At 43.0% G+C, this 21,237-nt stretch overlaps 1 protein-coding gene across 1 annotated transcript in view; it reads left to right on the top strand.

Moving 5' to 3' along the window:
• Positions 1–21,237, top strand: part of LOC109937683 (SH2 domain-containing adapter protein F-like) — a 131,822-nt gene that overhangs the window by 49,145 nt on the left and 61,440 nt on the right. The window contains exon 2 of the mRNA XM_048595003.1: positions 15,273–15,402. Coding sequence (XP_048450960.1) covers positions 15,273–15,402 — 130 coding nt within the window. The remainder of the gene's footprint in view (positions 1–15,272; positions 15,403–21,237) is intronic.

Here is a 21,237-nt window from a genome sequence, read left to right as displayed (position 1 = left end):
CTCCCCACTGAAATTTCACTCACCTGGCCGGGTTCATTTCCCAAAACCAGGTGCAGTATAACCCGTTCCCTGGTTGGACTGTTTACATACTGTGTCAAGAAACCCTTCTGAATGGTCCTTACAAATTCTGCCCCATCTAAGCCCCTAATATAACACAGATTGAAATCTGAATATTGAAGAATACAGGACATCTAGGAAGGAATGGAACCTGGGAAAAATTGAAAGAATAGCTCTGAAAGAAAGGAACTTGAATATCCTTGTAGACTAGTTATGGAAAGCAAGCAGGTTGATGCAGCTTCTGACTCCAGTCTGCAGTCTCCTAACACCCCAAAGCCTTTCCACCATCTATGATGCAGGAGTGTCATTGAATATTCCTCAGTTACCTGGATGAGTGCAACTCCAACAATATTCAAAGAACCTTGACACCATCTAGGACAAAGCAGCTCGCTTGATTGGCATCACACGCACAAACATGCACTCCGTCTACCACTGACGCTCAGTAGCAGCAGTGTGTAATACCTACGAGGAGCACTGCAGATTTTAACCAAATCCTTAGTCGGCACTTTCCAAACCCACAGCCACTTTCACCTGAAAGAGCAGGAAATACATAGAAATTACCTCACTTACAAGTTCCCCTCCAAGTTATCCTTCCAAGCAACTCATCATTCCGACTTGGAAATATATCACCATTTCTTCACTGTCACCTGATCAAAATCCTGGAATTCGCTTCCTAACAGCAGTCTACCTACAGAAGAGGGACTGCAGAAGAGGTTCATGCTCACCGTCACCTTCTGAAAGGAAACGAGGGATGAGCAATAATTGCTGGCCAGCCATTGATATCCACATCCCACAAGAGAATTAAAGTAAAGATCTTGGTGTTTAGAGAATAATTTCAATATTTGTAGAGGATCCAAAACTTGCATTGTAAATTGTGAGGAGATTGAGCCAGTGAGTGGAGGGCAAGCCCAAAGTGGCGGCAAAAGTTGTCCCCTGTGTCGGACAGCAGTCATCCCGAGTGACCGAGAGAGTGGGAACATGCAGCCTGAGGTGGCTGGTGGTAAGAGCAGGCGGTTGGTCCTGCATTGGAGGCAGCCCAAGGCGACTGGCAGTGAGAGCAGGAGCAGTTAGCCCGAGGTGTCCAGCGGAGGAATTAGGCGTAGGCAGCTGGAGACAGGAACAGGCTACAGGGTGGTGAGAGCAGACAACTGTGGGGGTGGCAGTGGAGGCAAGGTCGAGCTCAGATCAATGAGGTCGAGCCCTTGTGAGGATAGCATGATTGTGGATGACACTAAGATTGGTACAATGGACAGTAAAGAAGGTTATCTAAGATTACAAAAAGATTTTGATCAATTGGGTCAGTGGGCTGAAGTGTGGCAAATGGAGTTTAATTTGGACAAATGCAAAGTTGTTGCATTTTGGTAAATGAAACAAAGACAAGACTTGTACAATTAAAAGTAGGGTCTTGGGGCTGTGATGCAGAACAGAGAGACCCAGGGGTTGAGGGACAACATTCTTTGAAGTTTGCATCACATATAGGGTGGTTAAGAAGACGTTCAGTGTGCTTGCCTCTGTTGCTCAGACCTTTGAGTTTACAAGTTGGGGCATCATGTTGAGGTCGTACAGAACGTTAACGAGACCTCTTCTGGAGTAGTGGGTCCAGTTCTGGTCTCCCTGTTATAGGAAGGATATTATTAAGCTGGAGAAGGTTCAGAAGAGATTTACCAGAATGTTGCCAGGAATGGAGGGCTTAAGTTATAAGGAGAGGCTGGATAGGCTGGGACTTGTTCCGCTGGAGCATTGGAGGTTGAGAGGTGACCTTGTAGAGGTTTGTAAAATAGAGGGGTATAGATAAGGATAATAGCAGGTGTCTTTTCCCTCGGGTGGGGGATTACAAAATTTGGAGGCTTATTTTTAAATGAAAGGAGAGACGACTCCTTTTTTTTAAAAAAAAAGACATGAGGGACAATTTTTTTTTTAGTGATCTGTTTGTGAATGAACTTCAAGAGGAAGCGATGGATGAGTGTACAGTGCATTGTTTAAAAGACATTTAGATAACTACTTGAATAAGACGTGTTTGGAGGGATATGGGCCAAGTACAGGCAGATAGGATTAGTTTATTTTGGGATTATGGTCAGCGTGGACTGGTTAGACTAAAGGGTTTGTTTCCATGCTCTGTGACTCGATGACTGAGTGCCAGCCCGGCATGGCTAGGTGCTTACAGACTGTGGTACTCAACTGTTAACTATGTTTCTTTGCTTTTCTGCTAAAGGAGGACTGTAATGTTTAACTCTTTAACTTTGTTTTCTTTAGTTTTCTGCTTTGTACCAAGATTTTGTACCCAGGTACCTTTGTACCTAAATGGCACTGTAAGTGGCGACTTGTAAACTTTTGACTTTACTCATGTGAGTACACGTGACAACAAACCTAATTCAATGTAGAAAGTAGAAATAGGCTTGTACCTATTTCTAGGAGTAAACTATTCAGCCCTTGACTCTTAGTTATGTACTGATAGAGATCTGCGGATGGAGAAGGGCCTTTGGGCCATCACGTCTGTGCTGATCAAAGATAACCACCTTACTATTCTCATCCCACTCTTGGTCCACAGCCTTGTATGCCTTGGCATCACAAATGTACATCTAAATACTATTTAAATGTTGAAAGTTTCTGCCCTCATGACCTCATGCCCTCTTATGAGGGTGGTGCCAGCTCTCCATCTACCATTCTTACAGGCAGAGTGTTCCATTTTCTCACCACCTGAGTGAAAAAGATTTTTTATCACCTCTCCTCTAAACATTCTGCCCCTTACCTTAAATCTACGGCCCCTCTATCAAGGGGAATGTTTCTTCCTGTCCACGCTTTCTATGCCCCTCAATTTCATGCATCTTAAATCATGTCACCTCTTAATCTGTTCAATATTCATCATAACTGAGATCTCCTCTGCACCCTCTCCAGTGCAATCACTTCCCTCCTATAAAGTGGATTGTAGACTGCCCACAGCGCTGCAGCTGCGGCCTAACCAATGTTTTATACAGTTCCACTATAACTGCCCTGCTCTTAAATTCTGTGTCTCAGCTAATAACAGCAAGTATGCCATGTACCTTCTTAACCACTTTATCAACCTGCCTTGACACCTTTAAAGGACTGGTGTGCATGCACGCCAAGATATCTTGTACCCTTGTGCTTCCCAGGGTACTACCATTCATTGAGTATTGCCTTGTCTGTCCTGCCCAAGTGCATCACCTCGCATTTATCTTGGATTGAATTCACTTTGCCACTCTGTCTGTATCCTCAGACTGTCTAAGGCTATCCTCCTCATTTTTTATCACCCTGCCAATTTTTATATTGTCTGCAAACTTACTGATCACCCTTTCTGCATTTGAATCTAGCTAATTCATATAAACTACAAACAGCAAGGCGCCAGCATGGACTCCTGTGGGACCCCACTGGACACAGACTTCCAGTCGGAAAAGCACCCCTCAGCCACCATCCTGTGTTCCTGACATGCAGCCAAATGTGGATCCAATTTGCCAAATTTCATTGGATCCCATAGGATCTTTGTCATATTCCCATGCAGGGCCTTACCAGAACCTTGCTGATGTCCAAATAGACGACATCAAAAGCATTGCCCTCTTCTACCACACCTCTTCAAAAAATTCATTCAAGTTGATCAGACCTGACAGTTTCTTAACAAGACCATGCTGACTGTTCTCGATTAATTCCTGCCTCTCTGAACGTAAATTAATTTTATCCCTCAGAATTGCTTATCACAAATATATTATAACCACAAGTAGGCCATTCGGCCCATCATGTCTGCAATTGCTGCCTAAAGAGCTACTCGGCTAGTCCCATTCTCCAGCTTTATCTTTGTAGCCTTCTAAATTGGAAGTGGCCACTCAAGTAGATGGGGTTGATAAGGCATTTGGCATGCTTGCCTTTAATGGTCGGGGAATCGAGTATATGAGTCAGGATGTTATGTTGTGCCTTTATAAAACGTTGGTTAGGCCACACTTAAAGTATTATATTCAATTCTGGTCACCACATTGCAGGGAGGATGTGGAGGCTTTGGGGAGGGTGCAGAAGAGGTTTACTAGGATGCTGTCTGGATTAGAGGGTATGAACCATAAGGAGAAGCGAGACAAACTCTAGTTGTTTTCTCTGGAGCGGTAGAGGCTGAGGGGAGACTTGATAGAAGTCTATAAAATTAAGATGCTTAGATAGGGTTGCCGGTCAGCCTCTTTCTCCCCAGAGTTGAAATGTGTGATACTAGGGGGCATGTGTTAAAGGTGAGATGGGGAAAGTGCAAAGGAAATTGAGGGGGAAGTTCTTTACACAAAGTGTGGTAGGAGTCTGCAATGCGCTGTCAGGGGTAGTGGTGGAGGCAGATACGATAGGGGCATTGAAGAGACTTTTGGATAAGCAGATGAATATGCAAGGAATGGAGGGATATGGATCAAGGGCAGGGCAGAAGAGATTAATTTAATTTGGCATCATGTTCACACCATAGTGCACCAAAGGGCTGTAATATTCTATGTTCCATGTTCATCACTTTCAAATATATATCCAGCTCTTTTTTGAAGCTTCCTATGGAATACATTCCAAATCCTAACACTTCTTCGAGTAAAGAAGTTTCTCCTTATCTCACTCCTATCTGTCTTGCTGACAATCCTGTAATTGTGACCCCTAGTTACTGACATACCAACTAGTGGAAACAGAATAACCTCTTTCCCCTATCATTTGTTAACAATTTTGAACACCTCAATAAATTAATCCCTTAGTCTACTTTGCTGTAAGGAGAATAAGCCCAATTTCACTTATCTTTCGATGTATCGAAAATCCCTCATTGCTGGTATTTTTCTAGCAAATCTTCTTGGCACACTCTCTCCAGGGCTTTACCATCCTTCCTTAAATAAGGTGCTCAGAACTGAACACAATAATCCAAATGTGGTCTGACCAATGATTTGCAGAGCACTTCCTTGCTTTTATAATCTATGCCTCTATTTATAAATCCAGTGCTCCTCTAAGCTTTCTTAACTGTTTCAACTTGGCTGGCCACTTTTGGAGAATTATGAACTTTAATCCCGAGGTCCCTCTGCTCCTGTACTCCCCTCAAAGCTGCACCATTGAGCCTACATTGTGTCTCAGTATGAGATAATGCATTTGGTAGAAGAAACATTTCTCTGCATCAACATTCATCTGCCAAGTGTTTGTCTGTTGACTTCCAATGGCTTCTCCACAACCAAAGTTAGACTAACTGACTGACCTACAATTTCCTGATTTCATCCTTGCTCCCTCCTTGATAACAGTACGACATTGACTGACCCCCAGTCCGGTGTTAGCTCTCCCATGGTGAGAGAGAAATTGAAAATTTTTGCTAGTGCTATTTCCTCCCTTGCCTCAATCATTAACCTGGAATACATTTCATCCTTATGAGTAGATTCAAGTATTTTTAAGCCTACCAGATTACTCAGAACCTCCTCGAATTTGTCTAATGGTATCACAGACCTTCTCTCTGATTTCTGTATCCAAATTGCCCCTCTCACTGGTGATCATTGACACAATGTTGACTAAGAACCCTAGCTACATTCTTTGGCTCCACACACAGATTACCATTGTGGTCCTTAATTGGTCCTACTCTGTCTCTTGTTCTCCTTTTACCCTTCATGTACCTGTAAAACAATTTAGGATTTTCCTTTTATTTTACTTGCTAGTATCCTGTCGTGTTGTCTTTTTGCTTTCCTTTTTAAGTTCCCTCTTGCCTATCTTTTACTCCTCCAGGGCTTCTGCTTTGAGCTCTCAGTATCTGCCACAAATCTGTCTTTCTCTTAATCCAATGCTGTACATCCCTCAATATCCAGAGTTCACAGGATTTGATGATCCCACCATTTTATTTCATTGGAATATGTTGGCCTGTATTCTCCATATTTGCATTTTGAGTGTATCTCACTTTTAGATGTAGACAAATGGGAGGTTGGAAGAATGCAGCAGGCCAGGCAGCATCGAGCAGAAAGGAGCAGTCAACGTTTTGGGTATTACCCTTCTTCAGATGTACCTGAAAGTATTTAGTGCCTTTCCACTCTGGCTAAATCATATCTAATTTTATTAAAATCAGCCTTCCCCCAACTTACAACTTCTGAGGAGCATAGTATAAAATAACAAAAGTGCATTGACAAGTTGTGAGTAGGGAGATAGGTGGCAGATGAGGTTCAATGTTGAGAGAATTGAGATGATGCAATTTGGTACAGGGAACGTGGAGAGACAGCATAAAATAAAGGCTACTATTTGATTTTCAAGAGCAGAAGGGCCTGGTTGTATATCTGCATAAATCATTAAATGTGGCAGCACAGGTGGAGAGAGCAGTTAACAAAGCATATTGTGTTATAGGCTTAATTGATAGGAATGTAGAGTACATGACCAGGCTATTATGCAGAACTTGTCCAAGACACTGATTAGACCTCAGTTGGAGTATTGTGTGCAGTTCTGGGTGTAATTTATATAAGGATGTGAACACATTGGAGTGCACATAGAAGCAATTTGAAAGAATTGGTTCCAGAAGAAGAAAAGCTTCTGGCATGAGGATATAATGGAGAGATTGAGACTATTCTCCTTCGAGAGAAGAATGCTGAGAAGAGACTGAAAATCTCTCTCAAACATTCAAAATCATGTGTGGGTTAGATAGAGCAGCTGGGAATAGCTTCTCCCTGTTCATAAAAGGATCAAGAATGAAAGGGCATCATTGAAACCGATCTACAAAAGAAGCAAATGTGAGTTGAGAAAAATTCTGTTAAACATTGTTTGCAGTTGGGTGTGCTTGCATATATCCATATAGAGGTCAATGTTCTTTGCAAATGACATGTGCATACACTACACCTGTTTCAACTCAACTAAATAGGCAATAGCTATTCACTAGTTCACTTCTCTTCTGAACAATGAGTCAACCTACCTAGTTTAAAATTTAATCAAAGGTGGGCAGTTAACTGTCAATCAGCATTAATTGGTTCATTCACCATGGCAATGCTTTTTCCAAATAGAGTTCACTTGCCTACCAATTTGTGCTCTCCTGTTTTACAGTATAAATGTTGATTTTCTGCTAGAATTGGTATTCTTGTAAAATGCCTTGAGTGCAGGATGAGAAGCTTCACCAACATGTCTTCACTTTTTCAGCAATACTCAACCACTACATAATACTCAATAGGTCAAGTTTCAAACTGAGTCCCAGTGCTATATATTGCAAAGACTTAAATCTAGTGAAATTACACCCCATATCTCAAGTCAAACAATTTCTTTGTCATGGACCGTGGAGACAATTTGAGTCTTGTCCAAATCTGCTAACATGAACTCTCCCATAGCTCTGAGAACCAATGCTTTCTCAGTTCTAATAACTTGGAGATTCCAAACCAAACACTCCTATTTTAAGAAGCTGCACAAATTAAATTCTTCTGCTGGGGTGACTAATTGTCTAACCTACCCTGAAAAGCTGCTTTTTCAGAGAGGAATTACATATACGTCTGACCACCATTCTGTTATTTTCAGAAGAGATTTTTTCCTCTTCTGAGCTGAATACAAAGCAATTGACATGAAATAATTACTCTACCTGACGTAAACCCTGTTGGGTTTGTAGTTCCTGCTCTCTGATGTGTTCTGGATTACATTACTGTCCTGCAAGGACTATATGATCTAGTTTTCTGTTTAAACTGAAACCCTTTACAAAAGTAACCATACCCATATGTCACTAATTTACATATTAAACTTGTGGATCTTTCGTGAGAGTGATATTAAAATCCATCTGTGCTGCTTTGGCTGTTTACTTATTCACTCTTTGCAACTTTCTGCTGTCATCTAAACTACTTGTTCTGCAAGTACTGTCATCAGCAAACTTGGATACATGGCTAATCATTCCTTCCACTTCATAATGTACCAGGTTCCACTTCCCCATCTTCTGCCCATCGTCCTAGGTATTTGTTTTGTTTTTGCTTTGTTTGCTTTGCCAGATACTTTCAAGTCTCTGGCCACTTCTATCAATGGCAATATTTTTTCCCTGTGTAATCTGCTCAGACCCTATGTCATTTTGAACATCATCAAATCTTGTCTCGATCATCTGTTCTTTTCTGTCCTCTAAGGAGAACAGCCCAGCTTCTTAAGTCTGTCTACTTTGTCAACAGTAAGTTGATCAAACATGATTCCCTTTCACAAACCATCGTGACTGTCTAATTGCATCAAGATTTTCAAAATGCCCTGCTGTATCCTCCTCAATAATTGATTCCACCATTTTTCCAATGATAGATGTTGGGCTAACTGACTTGTCGTTTCCTGTCTCCGCTCAACATTGAGCAAAGAAGGCATATTCATTATATACCTATTTGATATGGCCTTTCCAGGTCTTAGGCAATATTGAAAAAGTCATTCTTATTCCAGCAGAAACTTCTTATCATAGCCGAGGATGAAGAATAAGGGGGGATCTCATAGAAACCTATAAAATTCTAACAGGACCGGTCAAGGTAGATGCAGAAAGAATGTTTAGCGCTCAGATTTTAGTGCTAAAAGTTTTCTTTCACTGGTGAGTTGATGGTTTTGAGTTCCTCCCTCCTTTTTTTTTCCATCATCTGTTACACATTTTATTTCTGGGATTTTATTTGTTTTCTCTACAGTGAAAACAAACTTAATATTTGATTCATCTGCATCCTTATTTTCCATTATTAATTCCCCAGCCATGTTCTCTCGTGTATCACACTCCTCATTTTACATTTCCTTTTTAAATCATAGAATCAAAGAATCCCTACTGTGTAGAAACAGGTGACCAGGCCTAACAAGTCCACACTGATTCTCCGAAGCGCATCCCTTTTCATGGGTTGTTTAAAAAACCTGTCCAATCTTCTGCCCTGTCACTAATCCTTTGAAGAATTGTGTTGTGTTTGTTTTAATGTGACACAATGCTTAACTTATTGATTTAGAAATGGATGTTGCATCTTTCTGAATGAGTCTTTGTTTCTCACAGGGCTATATCTTTACTGAGATTTATTGGAAGTGTCTTTAAATGTCTGTCACCAATCGTGCTTTCATTCTTTAAGTGTAGACAGGTGAAAGTAGGCATCTATTATCAGCCATTTGCATTGGTGCCGTAGTTGGCCTTGTATTGCGAGGGGTCATCTAATGTGAAACTGAAGTCAGCTGTCTGCACCTGCTATCAAGATCAACCAATAGTCTTTCAACTATTCATTCATCAACGGGGAATTTGCCCATGGGGTCCGATCCTCTACTGTCAGTCACTGAAACAAGTGAAAGGACGACGTAGTATTTGGAATCATAGAATCCCTACAGTGGAAACTGGACCAAATGGCCTATGAGTAGTGATTGGATCCAGTTGACCTCATTGGCCCAGGTTAACAATCCAGTCAATCAGGAAAGCCCTGGCTGACCAAAATAACCAGAAGATTAGAATCTCCTCAGCCCAGGGACTGACTCCGTGCTGGCTGACCACAGCTAGTGTACTGTGCACAAGTAAATAAAGGGTGACTGAGTGACAGCATACCGGTCTCTGTGCAGTTATTTCAGAATGCAATAATAAGCAAGACCTGGTAAGTGACACTACTCAATAAACGTTGTTTAAAAGAGACAGGAAACTTCACACTTTAGCATTTTGTCCAAAATGTGTATGCAGTGGCTAAATTACAATTTTTTTCAGCTTGCAATTCTGCTACATCTCCAGCTGCACCTCCACAGAGACACATTCTGCACTTGTGAGGGTAAACAGGCATGTCAGGTGCTGGCTGAGAAGTGCCAGAAATGCTCTGTCCTTCTGATCCAGTGCCGTTCCTCATCTCAGACTGGCTTGATTTAAAAATCAGTGGTCTATAGTACTTATCATTGTGTTTCAGACTTAAGTTCAGATGCACAATTTGCATGAACCAGCACTTAATTGTCCATTCCTCATTGCATTTCAGAAGATGGTGGTTAGCTACTTTCTTGAACCATAATACTCCTGAAGTGTAGGTAAACCCTCAATGGCGTCAGGGAGAGCGTTTGACCTAGCAATAGTGAACGAGTGGGATTGTATTTCAAAGTCAAGATGGTGAGTGGCTTGGTCTTTGAAGGCAGTGGTGTTTCCATGTGACTGCTGCTCTTATCCTTCGATCGTAGGTTTGGAAGGTGCAATCTGAGTAGTCTTGATGAATTTCTGAAGTGCGTGTTGTAGATGGCATATGCTGTTGCTTCCGAGTGTCTGAGGTTTTGAAGGGCATGAATTTTTGTGGATGTTTGGGTTAGGCAGTAAAACAGGCTGCTTTGTCCTGATGGTGTCGAGCGTCTTGAGTGTTATTGGAGCTGCAGTCTTCCAGGCAAGTGGGGAGTATTCCATCACGCGTGATTTGTGTCTTTTAGGTGGTAGACGGGCTTTGAGGAGCTGGGAGATGAATTACTTGCTGCAGTACTTCTATCCTTCCACCTTCTCTTGTAGTCACTATTTATATGGCAGTTGAAGTTCAGTTTCTGGTCAATGGTAACTACCAGGATGTTGATAATGTGATGGCTCTCCTACTGAACAGTAAGGAGTGATGTTAGGTTCTCCCTAGTTCTGGTATTTATGTCAGGTATTTATATGATATGAATGTAGCAACATGTGATTTTCAGCCTAAACCGGGCTGTTTCCAGGTTTTGCTGTATTTGGACATGGACTACTTCAATACCTGAGGAGTTGTGAATGGTGCTGAACATTGTGCAATCATGAAGGGGCGGCATGGTGGCTCAGTGGTTAACACAGCTGCCTCACAGCACCAGGGACCCAGGTTCGATTCCACACTGGATTGACTATCTGTGTGGGTTTCATCCAGGTGCTCCAGTTTCCTCCCACAGTCCAAAAATGTGCAGGCTAGGTGGATTGGTCATAATAAATTTCCTGTAGTGTTCAGGGATGTGTAGATTAGGTGGGTTATAGGGGGATGAGTCTGGGTGGGATGCTCTGAGGGTTGGGATAACAAGGTGCAGAGCTGGATGAACACAGCAGGCCAACCAGCATCACAGGAGCAGGAAGGCGAGCAGGATATCTCTGCTCTGAGGGTTGGTGTGGATTTGTTGAGCCGAAGGGCCTGTTTCCACACTGCAGGGATTCTATGCTCAGCATGATGATTGAGGTGGGAAAGTCATTGTTGAAACAGTTGAAAATGGTTGGGTCTAGGACATTACCCTGAAGCGTACAAATGTAATAAAGATTAGTGGGAAGCCTTAAAAACCAACATAGGATAATTAAAAAAGCAATGGGGGTAGGGGGATGAAATATGAGAGTAAGTTAGTTAGTAATAAAAAGGAACATTGTAAAAGTTTATTTAGGTATCTAAACAGTAGGAGAGAAATGCAAGAGTGGACATTGGACTGCTGGAAAATGAGGCTGGAGAAGTATTAATGGGGAGCAAAAATTTGGGAAAGCCACTGTGGTACAGTAGTTAACACCTGTCTCAGCACAAGGGATCCGGGTTCAATTCCAGCCTTGGGTGACTTTGTCTGAGTAGAGTTTGTATATTCTCCTTGTGTCTGTGTGAGTTTCTGCCAGTACTGTGGGTTCCTCCCACAGTCCAAAAATGGGCAGAAACAAAAACAAAAGTCTGCTGACCCTTCCTCAGAACTGAAGGAAAGATGGGCAGGTGATGTGGAGTGGTTATGCTAAATTGTCCCATGGTGTCCAGGGATGTGTAGGTTAGATGGATTAGCCATGGTAAACGCAGGTTACAGGGATAGAGTAGGCTGTGTCTGGTTAGGATGCTCTTTGGAAGGTCAGTGCAGATGCAATTGGCCAATTGGCCTCTATCTGCATTATAAGGTTTCTATGAACTGAATAGGTACTTTGCATCAGTTTCCAGCAGCACACCAGAACTTCGAGAGTCAGGGACGAGAGGGAATGTAGGGGTCATCACTAAGGAGAAGATGTTGGGGAATCTGAAAGGCCTGCTCATGGAGAAATCACCTGGACCAGATGGACGAAACCCCAGAATCTGAAGGAGATGTCTCAAAAGATTGTAGAAGCGTTGGTGGTGATCTTCCAGGAATCACTGGAGTCAGGGAAGGTCCCAGAGGACTGGAAAATAGCTAATGTAACCCCACTATTTAAGAAGCGAAGGAGGGAGAAGACTGGAAACTACAGGCCACTTAGTTTGACCTCTGTCTTTGGTAAGATTTTACAGTCCATTATTATGGATGAGTTTGTGGAGTATTTGGAGGTGAATATTAAAATAGGGTGGTGTCAGCATGGCTTCATCAAGATGCAGTAATGCCTGACAAATCAGTTTGAATTCTTTGAGGAGGAAATGAGCAATTTAAACAAATGACGCCAGTGGACATGCTCTGTTTGGATTTCTAGAAGATCTTTGACAAGGTGCTGCTTGGGAGGCTGCTAAATAAGATCAAAGCCCAAGATATTAGGGCAAGGTACTGGCATTGATAGAGGATTGGATGACTGGGAGAAGACAGGGAATGTGGATAAATGGGTCTCTTTCAGGATTGCAGCCAGTGACGAGTGGAGTTCTGCAGGGGTCAGTGTTAGGAGCACGACTGTTCATGTTATGGATTAATGATCTTGATGAAGGAACGGAGGGTATTGTTTGCTACATTTGTAGAGGACACAAAGATAAGTCAAATGCAATGTTAGCATTCATAGATTCATACAATCCCTGCAGTGTGGAAACAGGCCCTTGGGTCCAACAAGTCCATACTGACCATCAAAGCGTCCCACCCAGACCCATCCCCCTATAACCCACCTAATCTACACATCCCTGAACACTGTAGACCACTTAACATGGCCAATCCACCTAGCCTGCACATCTTTGGACTGTGGGATGAAACCGGAGCACCCGGAGGAAACCCATGCAGTCATGAGGAGAATGTGCAAACTCCATGCAGACAGTCGCCTGAGGGTGGAATTGAACCTGGGTCCCTGGCGCTGTGAGGCAGCAGTGCTAGGCACTGTGCCACCGTGCCGCCCCTAATTCATTTTAGGCATGCTAGAACACGAGCAGAGATGCCTGCAAGGCTGTATAAGGCTCTGGCCAGACCACATTTTGAAACATTGTGAGCCATTTTGGGGCCCCTATCTAAGAAAGAATGTGCTGCTGAGCTGAGTGGGTCCGGAAGAGATATACAAGAATAAATCTGGGGATGAAGGGCTTGTCATATGAGGACTGGTTGAAGTCTCAGGGTTTGTATTGGATGGAGCTTAGAAGTATGAGGGGACGATCTGATTGAAACTTATAGAATACTGAAAGACCTGAATAGAGTAGATGTGGAGAAGCGTTTCCACAAGTAGCAGTGTCTAGAACCCGAGGACACAGCCTCAGAGTGAAGGGACGATCTTTTAGAACTGAGATGAGGAGGAATTGCATCAGCCAGAGGGTGATTAATTTGTGACTAACTGCTGCAGAGGGCTGTAGAAGCCAACTCGTTGAGTGTATTTAAGGCAGTGATGGGTTCATGATTGGTAAGGAGACCAAGGCTTATGGGGAGAAGGCAGGAGAATAGGTTGAGAAAGCATTAGTTATAGTTGAATGGTGGAGCAGACCCAATGAGCCAAATGGCCTAATTCTGCTCCTTTTAACTTATGGTCTTAAGGTCTTCTGCGGGGATATCCTGGAGCTGAGATGACTGACCTCTAAAAGCAACCACAGTCTTCCTTTTGTGTCAAGTATGACTTCAATCAGTGGATAGTTTTCTCTGATTCCCCTTGGGTCAGATTTTGCTGGGGCTCCTTGATGCCACACTCAAATGTGGCCTTGATGTCAAGGACAATCACTCTTACTTTTGGAATTCAGCTATTTAGAGATTGGCTGTAATGTGGTCAGGATCTGAGTGACCCTTGCTGAAATGAAACTGGGTGTCTGTGAGCAGGTTATTGTGAAACAGATGCTGCTGGATAGCACTGTTGAAGACTCCTTTTCATCACGTCCAAGCAAAATGGCGGCGGTGTAGCAGTGCAGCTTGCGGGCTCCTCAGCCCAGGAGCCTGGAGCTCATGTACTCTGTCTATTTTTACTTGCTTGCTTTTGCTGCTTTTTCTTAATGTTTCCATTTATCGTCTTAGCTTTTTTTAAACTCCTTCAGCGGCAGGCATCTTGTCCTGGCCTAGGCCCAGCGAAGAGGAGCTTCGAGGCTGGCATGGAGGTCTTGACCTAGTGCAGCAGTCTTCTGTTGTCGTAGTATCATTCTGGAAGAGCTTTGGCAATTGTATCTCTGTGTGGAGGTCTTTGGCGGTTCCTTCTGGGTATTCCAGCTGCCTGGTGTGGCGATCTCATCCAGTCCTGGCATGGAGTTCTCATCCTGGTAGGTGGTGTGGGGATCTTGTATTCCAGCCTGGACCAACAGTCTTCCATGTGGCGGCCATGTCCCAGTGAAGCGCTTTCGGCTTGGCATGGTGGTCTCCAGGTTTGGTGGTCTTTTCCTAGTGTGGAGGTCGTCTTTGACGATGGCTTCCTTGTATGCCACCATTTGTGGTCTTGAACAACTTTCCTGAAAGAACATTAAGATGAACTCTGTCTTAATTTTTACTACTTTCTTTTTATCCACTAATTTTGTCGTAAATATAGGCACTATGGTATGGCAACTTACAAAACTTTTTACTTTTTTTCTTGTAAAAATACATGTGGCAATAACTCGCTAATCTATTCTAATCTTCACTGACCATCAGGAATAGACTGGTCAGGAGTTTGCTGCAATGGTATTATTCTGATTTTTGTGTATAAGACATGCCAATCCAATTTTCCACAATGTTGATTAGATGCCAGTTATAGTGGAACAGCTTGGCTAGGGGCATGGCAAGTCCTGGAGCTTGTATTCAGTGCTATTGCAGAGTGTTGTCAGGACCCGCAGCCTTTGAAGTATCCAGTGCCTCCTACCATTTCTTGATATAGCATGGAGTGAATCGAATTGATTGCAGAGTTTCCAATGCTGCTCCACCAGAGATGAGGCGTTAACCTTGTCCCTCCTTAATGTCACCTCTGACCCCCTTCAGTCCTACAGCTCTCAGTGAATTCTGCCTTGTTCAATGTACATATACTCTGAAGGAACCTGCCATAACTCATTTATGATGCTATTGATATCTATTTCTTTGGCTATGCATTTGGTTAACTGTCATAATCGCTCCTTTGCCTTTTTGTCAAGTTTTGCCTGATTGCACTCTTGTGAAGTCATTGTGGGCAATATCACTTCACTGTCAAGAAAATTCATTTTTGTACATATTTCTCAATGCTGCTATTATTTGTACGTATGGTAATAGATTGAACTACTTTTTGATTGTTTCAGGTTGCCATGAGAGATGACTATTCTGATCCATTTGATGCCAAAAATGAGTTGAAGAATAAAGTTGTCAAAAAGCCAGAGATGGACAATAATGGTTACATGGAACCTTATGAGGCACAAAGGATGATGGCAGGTGAGATGAGTGTGTTCAGATTCTGCATGTTAGAGGAGTCATGCAACTTCATTTTGTTTTCTACATTCACAGGGGCTGCATCAGAGATGGGATAGTCAAATATATTAGCTGGACACAATTCCTCATTCTGTTCCCAATCAAAACCTTCCTGAGTTTCATCACTGCTATGAAATCACTCCAGGTCTATCCTAATGAATGTTTTATCTATCCATACTTGAGTTATTGTTCCAAATTGGATTTCATACTCTAGTCTCGCTAATCTAGCAGATATGCACTTTCCCTCTGCTTATCAAGGCAAGGAGTCCACATCTCTTTTTCATAAATCTCCCAGTCATTTCTGCAGTCTTAAACTCCACAGGTTTGTCTGTTCATGCACTCCCTTTAGAATGAGATACTGCCAAGTATTTATTATTCGGTGTACTTGGGGAATGTTTGCTGATTAACCAGAAATGCTGGTTTTTGGGAAAGTTGCATTACTCCAGGCACAAGACCAAAGTGATGCCCTTCCATTGAGAGGAAGCAGTTATGCAGTTCAGGACCACAGTGTTGTAAGGATCACAGTAAAACCAAGCACAACTGAAGACCGTGCTAGCCACATGACCGACATGGCGTCCTTCAAATTATCCTGTTTAAAAACAGATCAGCCTGTCAGTTTCACTGGTAGTTCTGAGCAGGCACAATAACTGAAACTGACCCATTAATTTAGAAATTTTAATGTCAAACCCAAGAACAGCTTCTGCAGATTTTCAATGACCTATTGTCAGCTTTTAAAGAATGAGTCGCCTGAATATTTTTAGCAAGAAAGTAAAGTTGTTGAGAATTTTTATGAGAGAATTCCAGTTGGTATGATGTTGGATAGCACCTGGCTTATTGCTGTCTCTGTATTTGTTGCTGCTGGGGCAGTCATAGAGTCTGAGAGATCCACGGCACACAAAAAGGCTGTTTGACCCATCGTGTCTGTGTTGGTCAAAAGCAACAATCTAACTAGTCCATGCAGTCATTGCATTGCCATGGTACTGGGTACTAGCTTCATCCTTGAAGTTTAATTCGTGCAGCAGCCTGGTGCTACCGTAATGAAGTGCAAACTGTCTGACATATAGTAGTGCTGAGAAAGATCCCTGTGTTTCCCTGCCTCTTTAACTGCAGCCTCACTCCTGAGTGCGAGGGCTGCTGAGAGGCAAGCAGTAAGGAGGCGAGTAGGGGATGTGCTTTGGGTCAGCCAACCCAGTGGTGTACGGAGCGGTGAGGGGGCAGCCCGTGGTGATGGATGCAGTATTAATGTGTGCCCCCTTTCCAGGTCTGATTGTGGTATTCGTGTGGGCACACAAATTCACATTTCCACACACTTTTTGAAAAGAAGTTGCAGGTTTTTGGAAAGGAAAATGAAATAAATGTAAGATTTGACTTAGGACATGTATACACAGGTGTACATAGATACACTTAAATACTTTTGAGGACCTCAGCAACAAGTGTGTTGAATATTGGAGAAGGCAGAGCAGATTGCAACTTATTCTCTCTGGTATAATCTAGTCCAAGGTGCATTGGTTGCTGGCACTTTTTTTGGGTTGTCATTTTCAGGGTGTGAATTTTCTTTTCAGTGCTCCTCCATGTAAAGGTACGGGTGGCAATGCTTTTCCACAGGTGACCGGTTTGATAACTTGGTAGTCAGCATTACATTAATTTACTGTATCTCCTCCTGAATCAACCTCAATCACGTGAAATTTAAAGTGAAAAGCTCAATAGGGCTGATTTTTGTGGGTGTCCTGGTCCTGTTCAGGCATGCAGCTTGTAAAATCTCAGTTGCATTGACGTTACTGAATTTCTGCGCGCTGTACAGTACGGAGGTTGCCGCATACTCCGTAAATGACTTGGGATTTGTGGAGCTCACATGACATACAGTTAGCCTGCACTACTTCGAGGCAATCTGACCTTCTTAAAGAGGAGGTTGTAATCAGGCCAAGCAGTTACTGGAACAGGCTGAGGACGGCTTTGCTTGCAGGACAGGGCTGTTAACGGAGCACCATGCCAGGCAAAAGTTCCATGTGTCTGTTTGATGTGACCCTAGAGGCCTCAGTGGTACAGATGGAAAGGAGGAGAGTGATGGGGTTTTCATGGGGATCAAGACCATCATACTCCAAATTAATTAGGCTTCAATAATTCTAGGCATGGTTCCAAGACTGTAATGCTGAAAAATTAGCTGCAGTGTCTATAAAAGTTGAATGACCCAGCATACGTGGTCAAAGTCAGTTAATGCATCTTTAAATGACATATAATACCCACATCCCCGCACCCCACCCCACCGCCCAACCTCTCACTGCTTGTGCACTGTCATGCATCATCAGCAATCCATGCAGATGTTAATACTTCCGAGACTCTACAAACCTTCACACGCTTGCCAATGCTGTGAGGCTGTCACACCCTTCTCTCAGAATCTCCATTCTTCCAGTTATTCAGATATGACTGCCTTTGGAGGGGATATAAATCCGCATCGTTCTTCAAAAGATGATGGACATATAGCAACTAAGTCAGTTTCAGATGGGCTGTCTCTGTATGGTGCACCTCAGCTGGTAGTCTCCTGCCCAGTAAAGTTAACCCAGTCTTAACTTGCACAATGTGAACTTTAGTCAATGTGGAGTCTTGAATCGTCAAAACACCTTGCAGAAGAGGCCCTTTGGCCCATTAAGTCTGCATGGACACATAGCTTTGAAAGTTATGATGTGCCAAGTGCTCATCCAGGTACTTTTTTTAAAGCATGTGAAGCAATTCGCCAATTCTGAGGAGGGGTCACCGGACCCAAGACATTAACTCTGATTTTTTTTCTCCACAGATTCTGCGAGATCTGCTGAGCTTTTCCAGCAACTTCTGTTTTTGTTCCTGATTTACAACATCTTCAATTCTTTTGGGTTTCAATTTGCCTGTATTACCCTCCCAGGCAGCAGATTCTAGACCATCACCACCCTCTTGGTGAAGAAGTTTTCATCAAATCCCGCCCCCGCCCCCAAACCTTTAGCACCTAACCTTGAATCTGTGTCCTCTTGTGACTGACCTTTCGACTAAAGAGAACAGCTGCTCCTTATCCACTCTGTTCATGTCCTCATAATCTAGTACGCTTTAATCAGATCACCCGTCAGCCTTCTCTTCTCCAATGAAAACAACCCAAGCCTATCCAACCTTTCCTCATTACTGAAATTTTCCATCTCCGGCATCATCCTATTGAATCTCCTGTCTGCACCCCCTCCACTGCAATCACATCCTTCTACTAATGTGGCAACCAGGACTGCGCATAGTAATCTAGCTGTGGTGTCACCGAAGTTCTATACAACTCCAAAATCACTTCCCTACTTTTATAATCTGTGCCTCAGTTGATAAGAGCAAGTGTCCCATAGGCCTTTCTCGCCACACTACTAACATGCCAACCTGCCTTCAGAGATCCGTGGCCAAATACTTTAAGGTCCCTTTGTTACACAGGACTTCCTAGTGTGCCGTCCATTGAATACTTCCTTGTTAAATTACTCCTTTCAAAGTGTATCACATCATGCTTTCCAGGGTTCAATTCTGTGTTCCACTTGTCAGCCCATTTGACCATCCTATTTATATCTTCATGTAATCCAAGATGCTCGACCTCGCTGTTAAACTTAACTAATCAACTCCCTCTGTCCCAACACAGTCATCTATGTCATTTATATAATTGACAAATAGTAGGAGGCCCAGCACAGATCCCTGTGGTATGCCTCTGGACACTCTCTTCCAGTCACTGAAGCGGCCTTCTGACATTACCCTCTGTCTCCTACAACTGAACAAATTTTGAATCCACTTTATCAAGTTACCCTGTATCCCATGTGCATTTGCTTTCTTGATATGTTTTTTATGTGGGGCCTTACAAAGGCTTTTCTGAAATCCATATAAATGAGATCAACTGCACTGCCCTCATCAGACGCTCGATCCCCACCTCAAAAAAATTCAATCAAATTTGTTTGGCATGACCTCCCTTTGACAAGGCCATTCTGACTTTCCCTGATAGAGCCTTGCCTCTCCACGTGGAGAAGATGCTCTCCTTCAGAATTTTTTCCAATAGCTTCCCTTCCATTAATGTGAGGCTCACTGGTCTGTAGTTCTCTGGCTTATCTCAACAGCCCTTCTTAAATGTTGGCACCACATTAGCTGTTCTCCAGTCCTTTAGCACCTACCCCGTGGCCAGAGAGGAGTTAAAAATTTGGGTCAGTATCCCTGCAATCTCCTTTTGACCCCAAAAGCAGCCTGGGAGTTTATCTCGACAGGGAGATTTGTTCACTTATAATACTTCCAACACCACCATAATCATGCCCTTCCCATGTCAATTTGCTCAAGCACCTCAGTCTCTCTTGAGTTCCATACCTACAACCTAATTCTCTTGCGTGAAGACAGATGTGAAGTATTGGTTCAACGCTCCGATATTCTCTGGCTCCATCCACACATTGCTCCCTTGGTCACTAATAGGCCCTACTCTTACCCCGGTTATCCTCTTCCCATTGATTTTCTTATGGAATATCTTGAGATTTTTCCCTACTTTTACCAGCTAGAGCTTTCTCATATCCCTTTTTGCTTTCCTAATTGCATAGTTAAGCTCCATCCTGCACTTTCTGTACAGATGCCTCTGCTGATTTGTTCCCCTTTCACCTATTAAAAGCGTCACTTTTCCTTCTTATTGTATCCTGAATATCACTGTCATCCATGGTTCTCTCAGCTTGTTACTGCTTCCTATCACCCTAGAAGGAACACATTAGGCTTTTACTCTCCCCATTTCCTTTTCGAATACCCTTCCCCACTGCTCTTTTGTAGATTTCCCCACTAATAGCTATTTCCAGTCTAACTTGGCTAGATCTTACCTTCCTTTACTAAATTCGCTCTCCCCAATTCAAAACTTTTTTTTTTTTGCAACTTGCCTATTTCTTTGTCTACAATAAGCTTAAATTGTACCATATTGTAATCACTATCATTGAAATGCTTCCCCACCACCACCTCAACCACTTCACCAGCTTCGTTTCCCAGAATTAGGTCTAGAAAAGCTCTGTGGCTTGTTGGACCCACTATAATGGCTTAAAACGTTCACCTGTACACATTTCAAGAACTTCACTCTATCCAAGCCCTTAACTGGGAGAGACAGTGTTAATGTTGAGAAAGTTGAAATCACCTACTATAATTGCCATTTATGATTATTTTTACACAGCTCTGCAAATTGAGCATAAAGTTGCTCCTCAATTTCCTGCTGACTCCTTGAAGGTCTGTGATAAACACACAGCAATTTAGATGTTGGTGTGTTCGCGAGCTGGGAGGTTTGATAGCGGACGTTTTGCCCCCTTACTAGGTGACATCTTCAGTGCTGTGGAGCCTCCTATGAAGCGCTGTTGGCTTGTACCGGTTCAAATTTTTATGGTGTGGTTTTTGGTAGGTGCGAGTTCCGGTTCTGCGTTGTAATGGTCAGTATATTAGGTCTAATTCAATGAGTTTGTTGATGGAGTTCACGATACCAGGACACACCAAAACCCAAAACAGTAACCACCAAACCATATACAAAAAAAAAAATCTCAGACCTGACAGCCAGACTACTCGGACTGCTAGGAAGCATGATGGCACACAAACTGGCAGCCAAACTAATACAGCTACTGACCAGGGTTAAAGACCCAAGAGATATCATGGACAGGATGAATATGGTTTACAAGATACCATGTGGAGACTGCACAAAATACTACATAGGACAAACAGAGATAACACGGTGTAGAGCTGGATGAACACAGCAGGCCAAGCAGCATCAGAGGAGCAGGAAAGCTGAGGTTTCGGGTCGAGACCCTTCTTCAG

This window comes from Rhincodon typus, chromosome 3 (genome assembly GCF_021869965.1).
Source record: "Rhincodon typus isolate 14 chromosome 3, sRhiTyp1.1, whole genome shotgun sequence".
Taxonomy (NCBI): Eukaryota; Metazoa; Chordata; class Chondrichthyes; order Orectolobiformes; family Rhincodontidae; genus Rhincodon; species Rhincodon typus.
The sequence above is the reverse complement of the archived record's forward strand: the minus strand, read 5'-3'. Positions and strand labels throughout refer to the sequence as shown.